At 36.3% G+C, this 15,227-nt stretch overlaps 1 protein-coding gene across 1 annotated transcript; it reads left to right on the top strand.

The window, feature by feature from the left end:
- The first annotated feature begins 11,227 nt into the window (after positions 1 to 11,227).
- Positions 11,228 to 12,764, top strand: LOC143563657 (L-ascorbate peroxidase, cytosolic-like). Its single transcript, XM_077051152.1, has 8 exons — positions 11,228 to 11,346; positions 11,422 to 11,596; positions 11,692 to 11,757; positions 11,973 to 12,021; positions 12,130 to 12,215; positions 12,302 to 12,381; positions 12,473 to 12,575; positions 12,660 to 12,764. The coding sequence occupies exons 1-8, from the start codon at positions 11,228 to 11,230 to the stop codon at positions 12,762 to 12,764; spliced, it is 783 nt and encodes a 260-aa protein (XP_076907267.1).
- The last annotated feature ends 2,463 nt before the right edge of the window (positions 12,765 to 15,227 follow it).

The raw sequence follows: 15,227 nt of genomic DNA, 5'->3' as shown, positions 1-15,227 counted from the left end.
GTATATGTATGTATCTATATGTTTGTTTTTTAAGCTTTCTTTCTCTCTCAGTTTTTCTTTTATTATTATTATTATTATTATTATTATTATTATTATTATTATTATTACGTTTGTGTGGACTTTACAGGAGTGTTTTCTTCTTGTTGGGCATCGGACAAAGTTGTTAAACACAAGAAAACTTATTTAGAGCATCAACATGAGTTTCTCTTATTTGTTTTTAGGTTTTCTTGTTCTGGAGGCTATGAATTTTCTAAGCAGGGTTCAGTAGAGGTGTTCAAAAAAACCGGTTATAGAACCGGTTTGGTCGGTTTAACCGAAAACCGGTTAATAGAAAAACCGGTTATTAAAAAACCGGTTAGACCTGTTATTGAACCGCCGGTTAGTACTTCGGTTACTCATTCGTGGACAAAAACCGGTTATTGAACCGGTTAGTAAAAAACCGGTTAAATTTAAAAACCGGTTATTAAAAAACCGGTTAACCTAAAAACCGGTTAACCGGTTAACGGTCAAAAACCGGTTAACCTAAAAACCGGTAGGTTAACCGGTTTTTGACCGTTATAAAACGGCCATATGACCGTTTGGGTCCTTTTTTGCCCGTTTTTTCTTGATTTCTAGCCGTTTTTTTTAACATTTTACCCCCACAAACAACTATATATAGTTTAGGTTGGGTAGGTTAGCTCACGCTCGATTATACAACTCTACTAGCTCTAAACGTTTATTTCATACGCGATTATTTTGTTATCTCACACTCAATTATACCACATTACCACTCCATACGCTCTTATTTCGTAGTCGTTTATTTCATACTCGTACTCGTTTATTTCATACTCGATTATACGCTCTTATTATCATGGCCTCCCAAAGGGCTGCTTCATCCGTCAACATGGGTGCCTCGAACACAGACATAACGGTCGTTCGGATCATCCCCACGAAACGAAACCAAGATGTGTGGCAACATTTCGACCTATGCGAACTGTCTAACGGTCGCCAAAAAGCTCGATGCAAGCACTGTTTGAAGTTCTATGCCAAAGATGCAAACTCCACTTTAAAAGCGCATATACAACAGCGCTTTTGTCCAATCCCAATCCCAAACCGACCTTGAAATGGGGATGTACTACATGATTTGGGAAGACGCCGGTAAACGTCAAAGGGTAAACACCCCAAGCAGTGAACTTGGAAGGTATGGTGGTACCAACTTTGTGAAACACATGACTCCGGATGAATTTAGAAGTCTTGATTTGCTGGCTTGGTGGAGAGGTAAGGGGGATGAGTTTCCGATCCTCGCCGCCATGGCCAAAGATTTACTAACGGTCCAAGCTTCCACGGTAGCTTCGGAGTCTGCTTTTTCTGTTTCTGGCAGGGTTATATCGATTAGGAGGACTCGACTCACTGCACCAGCTATAGAGATGTCGATTTGCTACAAGGATTACTTGGACTCTTTAGATAGGGCACAACATCAACGCTCACTCGAGGGGGAAATGGAGTATGAAGCGGGCTTGTATGAAGACGAGGTCAATGAATGACACACTCAACCAATGACCGATGAAGAAGCCGCGTACGACGATTACCTAAGAAATAGCTCGGGATCGGGTAGCGAAGAAAATTAGTTAAAGAAACAGCAAACATGGAGGCAAATCATGAGTAAGAAACAGCAAGTTGTTCATGTAATCGTGTCTAAGCATTCTTTTTCCTAATATGTGCTCTTATTTACTTGTTGATTTGGATTTTTCTAATTTAGTTAAAGAAACAGCAAACGTGAAGGCAAATCATGAACAAACTGCGATTGGGAACAACAGGAGCATCTGCTAGTTCACGATTTAATGTTTGTATTTTTGAGTTAAATCATGAACAACAGTTCTTGGCAGAGATTTCTTCAGTGTTAATGATTTAATGTTTGTATTTTTGAGTTACGAATATGCGATAACGATTTAATGTTTGTATTTTTAATGTAAAAACTATAAATGAAAGTTATGTGTTTTTAATCTTTGGTTTGTTGAAAACACATTCACCAACACACACTCATACTCATCTTCCAAGCAAAGAACCCTAACAACGAAAGCAAAGAATGGCTTCGGTCAGTCCGTTTTGCCTTGTAGAGTTGTAGTTACCGGTTTGCCTTGTAGTTACCGGTTTGTTTATACTGTGAAAAAATAATGGTCTTCATTAAGTACAAAATATAAAAAACAAATATTCGTATTTGAAACCGCGAAATTTAAAAAAAAAAAAAAAAAAAAAAAAAAACCGGTTAATAAAAAAAACCGGTTAATAAAAAAACCGGTTTATTAACCGGTTCTAACCGGTCCTAACCGGTTAGACCGGTTAGGGTTTTGACAGAAAAAAAACCGGTTATTAACCGAACCGGTTTTTTTCCGGGCCAAAAAAAACCGGTCCGGTTAATAACCGAACCGGTTTTTTTAAAAAAACCGGTTTGTGCACCTCTAGGGTTCAGTGTGTCGTGCATGATATTTTTTTTGGCATCTGAGGCTCAAATCGTTATTTTTAGTATAATTGGTTTTGCTATTCAAAATGGGTTCAATGCGTCGTACATGATATTTTTTTGGCTTATAAGTCTCAAATCTTTGTATTTAGTATAATTGGATTTACTATTTAAAAGGGGGTTGTGGCATAACTTGTTGCTCGTTTGTCTGTCAACAAATTGTTATAAACGTTTTTTAGTTTAATGAGAAGCCAATTTTACTTTATGAATGTTATTTATAAATATATTATTATTATTATTATTATTATGTTATACTCGATTTTATATAGTTTTTGCCCTTGGATTTGGATGTATTTACGATATGGTGTGGCCCGGGTTTTGTCGAGCATCATGGAAGGCTTTGGGTTGGGCATGATTACTTCAAGAATTAATTAATTAATCGCTTTTTTATGTATTTAGGAGCTTATAGAACAAAAATTAGGTGAAATATGATGTTGATTACGTGGATCTTATAAGGTTTCTAGACAAGTGGTATTGACTCTTCTTTAACATTGATCAAAATCCCGACTATGTGTCAGTAAATCCCGATTAACTTGACCGTTCGATTAGCGATTACTACAACACTGGATAAAAGTGTGGAGTACAAGAAGTGGCGCATACACGTTTGGTATGCACCATGCTCCAAAATATTATGAGTGTTACATGTTGTTTATATTGGCATTGCACTGATAATGATACGCACAGTGTTGCAAAAATCCGAACTATGCACTAACTAATCCTCGACTAATTGTTAGTCCCTACCCCCACTAATTAATTTTGGGCTAGTCGCCCAATTAATCGGTCAATGGTCAAATATGGCCAAAATCACTATTAATCAGACTTAGTCGGCGTTTTCTAGCGGTTTCCAATGAAATCTGACCAATTTTAAGCCAAAACCGTGTATGTGTATATATAAAACTAAAAATTACATATAAAAGCGTATGTGTGTGGGTGTATATAACCGAAAATTATACATCAAGTCCGATTCGATTAACCCCTAGCCCCACCTCACCGCTCGACTAGTGACTAGCGATTTCTACAACACTGGATGCACGTGTGTAGTGCATAAATGATGTTAATTTTACCTGATTATTTAAAGGTATGATAGTAATTTCACCTGATTATTAAAGGGTATGATAGTAATTTCACAAGGTCAACAGATAGAATGGCACATAAAAACCCACCGGGAAACGACGGTGGCACACAGCGCACATAATCATAAAGAGACATGTAAGTTGCGCCCGCCAATAAACCACACGTGTACAAATCATAATTTTCTCTATTTATAATAACTATTGTATATCAAATCTTGTATTATGTTATATAAATATTATAATAATAATAATAATAATAATAATAATTATTATTATTATTATTATTATTATCTAATGGTCTTGTTGATTATTAAATAAGCTTAACTCAGAACTCATTCAAAATTGGTACCAAGTATCATCTCATACGTTGAAAATAAGTTTGTTTAAACTTTATTAAGCTTTTGACAAGTCTAACATCAAATTTAGTCGATTGACATTGAGAAAAATGTTTTTCCAATAAGCATCCCCCACCCAAAACAATGAATTGTTAGTCAAAGTCAAATACTTTTTAGTGATCACCCCATTAGGCCATTACTACAGTACTAAGTACTAACAAAAAGAAGAATTCTTTGAACAACTCGTCAATGAAAATCGTTAGTTGATAATATTTTTTTTCAATTTATAGTTTTAATTTTACTTTAAAATTCACATAAAAAGGATATATTATTAGTGGGAATTTAAAATAAAGTTTATGGGCTTCGTTAAATATTGCTACATAAAACAAACTAACAATGATTCGAAATTGTTGAAATGTTATCGAATTTGATAAAGAACAAATAAGGGAATAACCCAGGTTTTAGTTAGTTTATGCGTAGCTTTATTGTTTTAACTTGAGAAAATGTGACTGACATATGTTTTGCAGAGGACTTACATACGAGTTAAAGAAATGAAAATTTTAATACAATTTGGCTCAAATTAACACGCAAAAAAAATACACAACAAGGTTATTAAATTTTAAAACCAACAAATGTATGACATAACTTTGTTTATACATACTATACCAGTTTTTTTTAATGGAACGTAGTATACCAATTAATAAAGTAAATGTAATAAACATAAACGTAGCTACAATACATATGTATATATGTGGATTGGTATGCATATGCAAGTTTGTATGTGTATATGTATATATGTGGATTGATAAATCTAATTGTTATTGACTAATTTTGACTTCAAAGTTTCATTGTTAACCGTGTATAATTGAGCTTGATTACTATAAACTAGTATTTTGACGTGAATGTTGACAAGCTGAATAAGCATAATCCTTAGGCTGAGGGTAATGGAGCGCAGACCACGGGGTGCGGACGACGTGGCAGCCGCGCACACCACTACCTCGTTTGCGTGAACGGTCCACGAGGCTCAAAAGAGCCGTTGGGCGTGGGGTGGATTAAAAACTTGGGGGTGGATCAATCAAGCCCCACTACACCCTCTGGGCTTGACCAGGGGCTTGATCTCGTGCCACGTCAGCGCATACGTGTCGTAATATATTGGATCACTTGGTGGTGGATCAAGGCCCACTACCCTTAGCCTTAGTGGTTCTATAGTACTTATTACACGTTTTAAACTAAACCACACACACGAAACAATCCCTAACTACATTAACTATGGTGATATGACACCATTAGGTAATTCCCACCAATCGGAGATGTTATAACTATTATCATGAGATGACACCATCCGGTAATTTTTATTGACCACATCAAGAAAACATTTTCGAAACATGAGATGACAAATTAATGTTAATCAAGAATAACTCACGTTCCAATAAAATCAAAACGATAAAATATTTGTCGATCTATCGAATCGAAACCGGTTTGAACCCGAAACCAAAGTCGGTATTTGCACCACCAGTCGAACCTTTTTTGAAACAAACTAGCCTTCCGGATATGGTGGGAAAACTAGGTTTTTTAGGTAGCGGGTAGGAACCGGTTCCGGATATGGTCAGTTTTTGACCATTTTTGTCTGGTTTTGGCCGAGTCGGGTTTGGGTTTGACCGGGTAAAGGTAGAACCGCTTCCTGTATGTCTAGTTTGGTTCGGGGTCCGAGTCCGATTTATTTGAGAAACTGAAACCTGGTTCATAATCGTGGGTCGGATATACAGGGTCGGCGGATCGGGTTCGAAATTAGGCTTTATGCCCACATCTAGCCTTCCCAAATATAGGTGCACAAATCGAGTATTAGAAAAACCCGAGTTTGGGTATGATCGGGTATTGGAAAATCGGGTATTAGCAATACCCGGGTCGGGTTCGGGTCCATGTATTGGCTTGAAAAACCATACCCTATGTACCGGATTCGGGCCGGGTATTGAACCGGGTCTTCAATACCCGGGTATATGAATACCCTATTTTTGGGTATTGAAAAAACCCATTTTCCGGGTATTTGAATACCCTATTTTCGGGTATTAAAAAAACTCATTTTCTACATATTTAGTTTTGGTCCTTCCGAATAAAACAAAACCACTAAATCGTCTTCGATGAAGTTGACCGTCTTCATTTAGTCTCGCGGGTCCTGAGTTCCAATTGTCTTTTCATGAAGTCTTCGAATTGAGCCGCTCGACATGATTTCACATACTGATTCAAAATCGTTATTGAATCCGACATCAACAGTGTGACACCCGGTAAATTCCCAATCCCTTAAACCAAGTAATCAACCTAAATATTAGGTAATTATGTTATATGCGCCTTGCGCGAGCGCGCTATGTTAGAATCAGCGCGTGCATTTGTTATGTGCGCCCTGCGCGAGCGCGCCATGTTAGTCAGCGCGGGCATATTATGTGCGCCCTGCGCGAGCGCGCCATGTTAAGAACCAGCATGGGCATATGTTATATGCGCCATGCGCGAATGTTTTGGCTTTATGTTTTCATGTAACTTAACGTTATGTTGTCTAATGGGTTGGCCATCCCGCATGATGCTAAGGCGGGTGCATCCTAAATCGTTTATGCGCGTGCGGAAGGGAACTAACCTCCCCGCATGGCGGGAACATTGAGAGCTAGTTTGTCTGAAGCTCCAAGATGGAATTGACTTCAACATGACTGATCACTATGTTGAAATACCAAGACCACCTGGAGAATCTACAAATGAAACTCAATGTCCCTAACTGCGAGAAGGTTACGCACCTACCCGCAGCAAAGAAATGTCCTTCACGCAGAAAGCTATGCGCACAAAGTGATACGCACGGAACACTTAGTCTATTCTCCAGACGTAAGGAGATTACTCCCGCCCAAAAGGAAACAGTAGCGTGTTTCAGAGATTTTCCACTTTTTACTGTACACTAACAAAAGTACCTGAAAAAGCACACTGTAACACGAAAAGTCAACTGTCAGCCACCCTATTCTCACCAACCCCAGACCTGCATGTCCTGACCAAATCAAATCAAAATCTTTTATCCACTACTCCACTCTTAAATAAATAATAATAATTTCCATACTTTATCATCATTACACCTAGATATGAAAAGATTACAATCCCCTAAAGCAAGGGATTGTGTTCCCTTGAGTTTGACTATAAATATGTAACCTAAGTTATCACCCAAACACACTTCAAACTTCTCTCTTAAGAACTGCAAACTTGCACTAATCATCTCCCAAGCATCCGATCCTGTAACTAGGTAAGCCGAGAATATAACCTTGAGATCTACCTTCCAACCCTTATATTCTCCTATTTCTTGATCTTAATATATATACTTCTTGTTATTTAATCGTATTCTAGACCTTCAATTCCGAGGCCAACACCAAGAAAACCCGAATCTCGATTAATCCCTTAACAAGAACCACAGGTGAGTCTCACAGCCCCTATTCTCGCTGTTTTCACTGTTTTTAAACTGTTTTCGGGGCGAGGGACACGTACTTAAATAATGTTTTATCATGGTATACTTACAAGCTATGCAAACGATTATGTGTTTAAATTATATTTCATAATGAGCAATGCGAACGGTTATCTAAGGTTTTCGATGTATGTGCGCTAGAACTCGAGTAAGTGATCACTTTACCATTGGAACTCTAAGGGTAGGGACTGCTGGTTTGATCCACCCACTCGTAGGGGTCGCACCTCTTTGCATGGACGAGTGCCTAGTATGGTCATGGGGCAGTACTATGGGTCTGAGCCCGCTCGTAGGGGTCGCGCCTCTTTGCATGGACGAGCGCCTTGTTTTCCGGCACAACGTCCGCGCGTAACCCGCGGGACGGTATTATTAGCTCGTAGTGGCAGCGCCACTTTGCATGGACGAGCACATTTTCCTGAAACGTTCGCGCGTAACCCGCGGGACGGTATTATTCGCTCGTAGTGGCAGCGCCACTTACACAGACGAGCACGGCTTTTCAGAAATGTCCACGCGCAACCCGCGGGACGGTATTACTTATTTCGCTCGTAGTGGCAGCGCCACTTACACAGACGAGCACAGTTCCCAGAAATGTTCGCGCGTAACCCGCGGAACGATTTTATCAGAATATGTTGATAGGACTATGTTTTACCAAGCATGTGTTTTAATGATGCTATCAGAATTATGTTTCAGAATGATTTGTATCAAGATTATGATGCAATACGATTTATCAAGTTACTAAAACTTGTGAACTCACTCAGTTTATACTGATTCAAATGTTTTTACGTGTCTTTCAGGAGATAACTAGGTAGCGCATTGGGTCACACTTAGAGCACCTCACGCTGAACATCTAAAACTAGCTTTTTGGAAGATTTTAATTCTATCCCTTCGATGCGCGTGGTTGTACCCGCCGCGCAAGGGGGATATGGCGTGGAAATCTTCAACAGTTTTTATACTTGGATGTTTTTATGTAATTTTTAAACAATGTAATGTATTTGTATTAAACATTTCATGCGCAATGAAAATCTTTGAATGTTTGCAATGGCCCGTGCTTAATTATCAATCCCCACTCGCGCGCGCCAGGCTGTTTCCGCCGCTCAGGGCCGGGTGTGACAAACAGAGAACCACAATGAACGCAACAAGCTTTCGCTGGACCGGGCAACATTTGACATAACTCGAAATGAACCCAAATTGGCGATAATCGAGCTATAGAACTAGTGTCGATAGAAGAGGAAGCCATTGTCTTCAATTCTTGTGACTTGTGAGTAAAACCAAATGCCAACCAACTATTTCACACTGCTTATGGTGTAGAAAACTAGAGATACATTAAAAACATATTTACAGTAAAAATAAAAAAAAATGACACTAACCGCTATTTTTGAGTGGTTTTGGATTTTTTTTTTTTTTTTTTGTATTGTCTTGTTTGGCATATCAAAAGACAAAAGGTGATGCCCTAAACAATTATATATTGCCTCAAAAAAATCCGTTGGAGAATAGAAGATCATCTAAATTGGTAGTCATACAATCAGTGCCAAGTGCTACACATACATAGGTACACAAACATTAATAACCGAGTATGCAAAAAACCTGGGTTTCGGGTATAACTAGAACCGGAATTCGGGTTTTATCGGGTACGGGTTCAGGTACGGGTTTCAACATTAAAAGTCATACTCTATCCGTACCTTACGGGTAGGATCAGGTTCGGGTTCGGGTTCGAGTATTAAAAACCCGGGTTTAAAGAAACCCGATTCAGGGTTCGGGTTTTTTTCACCTCTATTCCCAAATCCCAAATCCCAATTGCCCAGCTGTTCCAGCTTCCAACTTGATTCAGCCAAGCCCACTACTGTAGCCCATTTTCTATTCGATTAATTCCTCTTGAGGGCTTATTTAGTTTTTATTTCTAGGCCCACATAAATCCCAAGCAATTTCCTTTTTATTCCGGGACAAAAGTCAAAACAAACATTGGATTTAATGTTATTCTAGGCCCACAAAAATCCTAATCAATATATTTTAAAAGACGCATTTTTTTTACTAGTCATACAAGCAGAGGTGCACAAAATCCCGAACCCGGAATTGAACCCGAAAAAAACCCCGTAACCGGTTTTTTTAAAACTCGGGTTTTTAATACCCGAGTCCAACCATACCCGTAGGGTGTATAAGGTATGACTTTGTGTTGAAACCCGAACCCGTACCCGATCTAAACCCGATAATACCTGAAACCTGGGTTTTTTGCGTACCCGAATATTAGTGTTTGTGCACATGTTTTTGTGTGGCTACCCACAGATCTATAGTCGTTCTCCATATTTTTTGGAGCACATATATGATATAAATACTTGTTTAGAGCATCAACTTTTGATATACCAAACAACAAATGAAAAGACATAAAAATTTATGTTTTTTGTATCATTGTTTTGTTGTTTATATATGTTTGAATGAACTTTGAAGTTTTTATGCAAAAAAATGGAGTTATGATTAAAAAATGAAGCAGACCCGTTGACAGAAGAAAACTGTAGAAAATGGTTTTATTTTAATACCCGGAAAATATGGTATTTAAAAGCCATAAAACGAGTTTTTTCAATACCCAAAAATAGGGTATTCAGATACCCGGGGTATTGAAGACCCGGTTCAATACCCGACCCGAACCCAATACACAGGGTATGGCTTTTCAAGCCAATACCCGACTCGATTATTACTAATACCCGATTTTTCAATACCCGATCATGCCTGAACCCGGGTTATTCTAATACCCGATTTGTGCACCTCAACATACAAGTCCTTTGAAATTTATGAACCGATGGCTATGTGAGTAATTAGATATCTTACAGGCTAGTATGAATATTGAAATATGATTTTAAAATAGTGAGATTGAGCTGATTCATTCAAATTCAGTAACCCAAATAACTTTTTTTCGGATCACGTGTAAAAGTATTTTATGAAGATCAAGTTATCGAACCTGTAATCTATGAAGACGCGACCTACGGGCTGCAAATTGGTTAAAAGATGCACATGATTTTGATAATTCTATCGTACAAATTTTTAGTTCTCTATGTTTTTACCGTTTATCACGAGTCAAACTTTTTGACGTTTATTATTAATGTACATATATGACTGTAAGTAAAATAAAAATTACATTATTCAACTAATAATAACATAAAGTTTTAAAACTGATGACTTATGAGAATGGGTTAGGAATGTTAAAATTAATGAATCCAATAAAACGCACAAACAAGAAACATATGCTCAATACTCCAAAACTTATGTTAAAACATCAAAGTGAGCATAACTCCAACCGTAATAAATAACTTAACTTAAAACATCCCATTTTAATTCACTCTCATTTATACATCCAAACCGTTAACCCATGGTTGAAGTTAATCTTGTCCGTCAATTAAGTCCAACTCACACAACTTAATAATCCAACGGCTCACAATATTCATGTCAAAACCTCCCAACTGAAACCCCCTTGACTATAAAATGGTAGAGCTTGTGACCATTGTCATCTCACTCACTCTTTGAACTCTACTTCTACATTCATATTTCAACTAACCGGTATGGCAATCTTTCTCTAATCGATCGTTTATTACGATTAAACAAAGTGCAGCTTCAATGATTCACTAATCACGATTTCCCCATGAATCGTTTAATACGATAGAATTTTGTTTACAATTTTTAAATATTTTTTTTCAGCATTCAGATATCTGTTGGATATCCGAATCCGAAATTTTGGATACACATTCAGATATTGAAATTCACTATCTAAAATTTTTGGATACGAATTTTAATACCCTTGTGGCCCTATTACATTGATGTTTGATTTTTTGAAATTTTTTAGATTGAGACGATGGCGAAGATCTTTCCAAACCTATCCGAGGAGCACAAGCTCGCTGTTGACCAAGCCAAGAATGAGCTTAGAGCCTTCATCATCGAGAAGCAATGTGCTCCTCTCATGCTCCGACTTGCGTAAGACTAAACTGGATTCTTAACTCTTCAAGTTAACATGAAATTCTTGATGTTAATATTAATATTAATACTCAGATTTCACTCTGCCGCGACATTCGATGTGAAAACAAGGACCGGAGGTCCATTCGGTACGTTGAGGCATAAAGAAGAGCAAAGCCATGGTCCTAATGTTGGACTTAACATTGCTGTTGATATGCTAGAGCCATTGAAACAACGGTTCCCGCTTGTTTCATTTGCTGATTTTTATATGGTAATTACAATTATAATATGATTTAATTATATGAAGTTATAAAATTATATTGTGGATTTACATTAATATATCATATATTTTTATTTTTCATGTAGCTTGCTGGTATTGTTGCGGTTGAAAGCACCGGTGGACCATTGATTGCTTTCCACCCTGGGAGGCCGGTATGTGTTGAACTGATACTGGTTGGACTGACTGGTTTTTACTAGTGACACGGCCTAGTTCACTAGTTGGACTGGCCGGTTTAGTTAAGAATTTTTTTTTTGGTGAAAATATTTTAAAACATGTGTATATACAACAATACAAGTGTTGTATTCTAATTATATAAGTACTTTTTTTTATTATAATTGATTTAATTTGTTAATTTTTATTCTCCAAGGACATGGATGCCCCTGCTCCAGAGGGTCGTCTTCCTTTTCCTAGCCATGGTTAGTGAAGAAACTTGAAAGTTTATAAAAGTTGATTATATATGGATTTATAAAAGTGACTTGTCATTAACAGTTAATAACTTAATACTTTATATTTATCTATTTTAGGTTCAAACGAGTTAAGGAACATCTTTGTGAACACCATGGGTCTCACCGACCAGGATATTGTTGCTCTCTCCGGTGGTCATACCTTGGTTGGTTCTCATTTACATATTACTAGACAAAACATGTTTTGATATGTTATCCAACCTATTTATGCTAACGCATTTACTTGTTTTAGGGATCTACCCACAAGGACCGATCCGGACAAGATGGACCGTGGACATCCAACCCGATGGTATTTGATAATAGTTACTTCAAGTGAGTTTTATTTCAAAATTTTGGTATGTCACGTTAAGAAAAGTTAAGCTATTCATGATTATTAAGTATTGGTTTATTGAACGTCCAACAGAGAAATCTTAGCTGGTGACAAGGCTGGGTTGATTCAGTTACCTTCTGATAAGGCCCTTGTTATTGACCCTGCTTTTCGACCTCTTGTCGAAAAATTTGCTGCAGTAAGTACTTGTTTTTATTATAAAGTTATAAAAATATAAGCTTTATAAAACTAACACCATAATTTTCTTTATTTACAATGATAGGATCAAAATGCTTTCTTTCAAGCTTTTGCGGAGTCCTACACGAAGCTTAGCGAGTTGGGGTACGCTTTGGAAATAAAAACTTTATTATTACATGCTATTAAATAAAATTTAACTTTCTAGCTGTATTGATTTGTTATATGGCAGATTTGCTGATAATTAGGGGTGCGGACATGCTACATCCTCGTTCGTGATTTGTTTTTATTTTACTTAGTAAACAATAATCTTGAAGTACACTTGGTTTGGGGTACTTATGAATAATGGTCACTTCTCTTTGTGTGACACAAAGTATGATGTAGGCTTTTGGTTATCATATTTTGGAATGAAATAACATGTTATGAACAAGTATGGTGTTGCTGAAACATATTGATGTTTTATGGTACTTATAGAAACTGTACAACTACTTATGTTTGTTGATAATCTTGTTGAAGCTAATTATTTGTAAATGCATAAACATATACATGCTTAAACACACTATTAGCTAGTTAATTACAACAAATATGAACCTATATAGAGCTACGTACTTGCACCAGACATCTAAAACTCACTGTATTTTAGAAAACACGTATTAAAACATTACTATATATATATATATATATTTACAATTATCAGCTACGACTAACGACTCTTAAGGCATTACTCTTACAAGAGCACACCTAGTCACCTACATATATAGTTTCCAATATGCCAAGTACTCGGAAGTTTTTGCTCTATCTTCTAAACGAAACTAAGAAAGTTTTGTTTATTTCTAATATAGAGCCGACGCGGTTGCCTCAACCAGGTTAATAACCACCTCAAGTTTGTGTCATCTTTTGATGAAGTTAACATATATTGCCTCTCTCTCTATTTTTTTTAATCTTACATGCATTATACACTACACACTATATTAACAAAACAATACTTGGTTTTGAGTATAGATGAGACAAAAGTAGAATAACACATCCAACATGATGTAATTCTATTTTTTGTCCAATATAACAAAAAAAAAATAAATTAAGATATATAAAAAGAGAGTAAATTAAGAAATATAATGATATGAATATGTAACAAAATTGCATATACATTTGTCCATTAGAGGAATAGAGGCTGCGGCCCAGAAATTGAAATTGAAAGTGAAAAGCCCACTTTATAATTAAAAGTCGATGTTCGCCATGACGCCATTGCACGTTTGCATAATCACTACTAGTTGACCATAGTACCATACAATGCTTGCTACTTTAGAACTCTTATTATTTCCTCATGTTTTTCATGCAATTTTGCTTAGATCATTTATACTTTTCGGAATCCTCTTTGTTTGGTATCAATAATTCGTTTGGACATCCTTGTTATTTAGTAATTTATTTGTATATCTCAAAACTGGTTTAAGAATTTAATTTTAGAAAGATGAAAGGAGTTATCATAAAATTTTAATATATATATACAACTATACAAATGGTATAACCAAAATTTCGTTGCGAGATGTTTGGCAACCTTTGTACCAGTAAATGCTCAATTAATAAGAGGGTTGAATAGTTAAGAGACTCAGACTGAGTATGCGGATGCGGGTGGTGATTGGTGGTGGGTCGAGGAGGTGGTGCGTGAGTGGCATATTGACTGATTTAGTGTTATGAACATATGTAAATTTACAAAGAGGTAAAATTTTCATGTAGCATCATTTTGAAGCTTCATGGGTAAAAGATCTGTTGACGGATTTAGAGGTGTCAATTCTAGTGAACTTAATGGAATCATTAACACTTAACATGCTAATAAACAATCCGGCCCTTAAGCTCTTTTTTATAGTGACTCAATAGATTAGTTGAGTAATTATATTCAATTACGATGTTTTGTTGAAGTGGCTATCCTCTTGTACTTTGTACCAAACAATAAGGTTTCATGCGTTGCTCCATACTCTTTTTTGGGCTCCATGCTCTCATTATTTATTAGGATAAAAAGGGACATTGACATCACTATCATACATAGTTGATTATAAGGATGTTTACGACCAGGTTCGGCTGATTTCAAAAGGATTTATGGGCCCACATTATAACTATGGATTTTGGAAACACTAAACTGAACAGACCTTGTTGGTTGGGTCGGGTGAACAAGTCAAACGGTTTGATTGGGCCAGGTTTTTTTTAAATATAAAATTGTACAATTAGATATTCTAATGTTTAGTAAAACGGTAGACACATGAAAAACAAATTGAACGTTTTGTCTTTGAATTATTACAGGGTCTATGAACATAAAACTTGAAAAAAACTTAAGTGCACGGAATTGTCTCTGTATAATAATTAAAACTACTTATACATATTATAGAAGAAAGTTAACGCACAAATGAAATTAACGTGTTAATTGTGAGAATCAAGTATAGTAATTATATAATAAATTATAGAGTAATTATGCAATTACTCTGTAATGTAATTACATAATTATCTTACTAGTATATATAATTACTCTAATTAATGCTCACAATTAGCACACTAATTTCATTTATATTTGATTCAACCCCATATTATAATTGTTAGATTTTTGTATGTGATTTTTTTAAATTAAAATTTTTTATTATAATTATGTAGATTAAAAACGTAACTT

This window comes from Bidens hawaiensis, unplaced genomic scaffold (assembly GCF_021521415.1).
Source record: "Bidens hawaiensis isolate Kalapana, Puna unplaced genomic scaffold, B.hawaiensis_p1.1 tig00021504_1, whole genome shotgun sequence".
Classification (NCBI taxonomy): Eukaryota; Viridiplantae; Streptophyta; class Magnoliopsida; order Asterales; family Asteraceae; genus Bidens; species Bidens hawaiensis.
The sequence above is the reverse complement of the archived record's forward strand: the minus strand, read 5'-3'. Positions and strand labels throughout refer to the sequence as shown.

What these genes read in the sequence shown, in the direction of transcription:
- LOC143563657 (XM_077051152.1), top strand. Translation starts at nt 11,228, where the DNA reads ATGGCGAAGATCTTTCCAAACCTATCCGAGGAGCACAAGCTCGCTGTT. An exon ending in TTTGATAATAGTTACTTCAA is followed by an intron (nt 12,382 to 12,472) that starts GTGAGTTTTATT and finishes AACGTCCAACAG; the next exon opens with AGAAATCTTAGCTGGTGACA. An exon ending in TTGTCGAAAAATTTGCTGCA is followed by an intron (nt 12,576 to 12,659) that starts GTAAGTACTTGT and finishes TTACAATGATAG; the next exon opens with GATCAAAATGCTTTCTTTCA.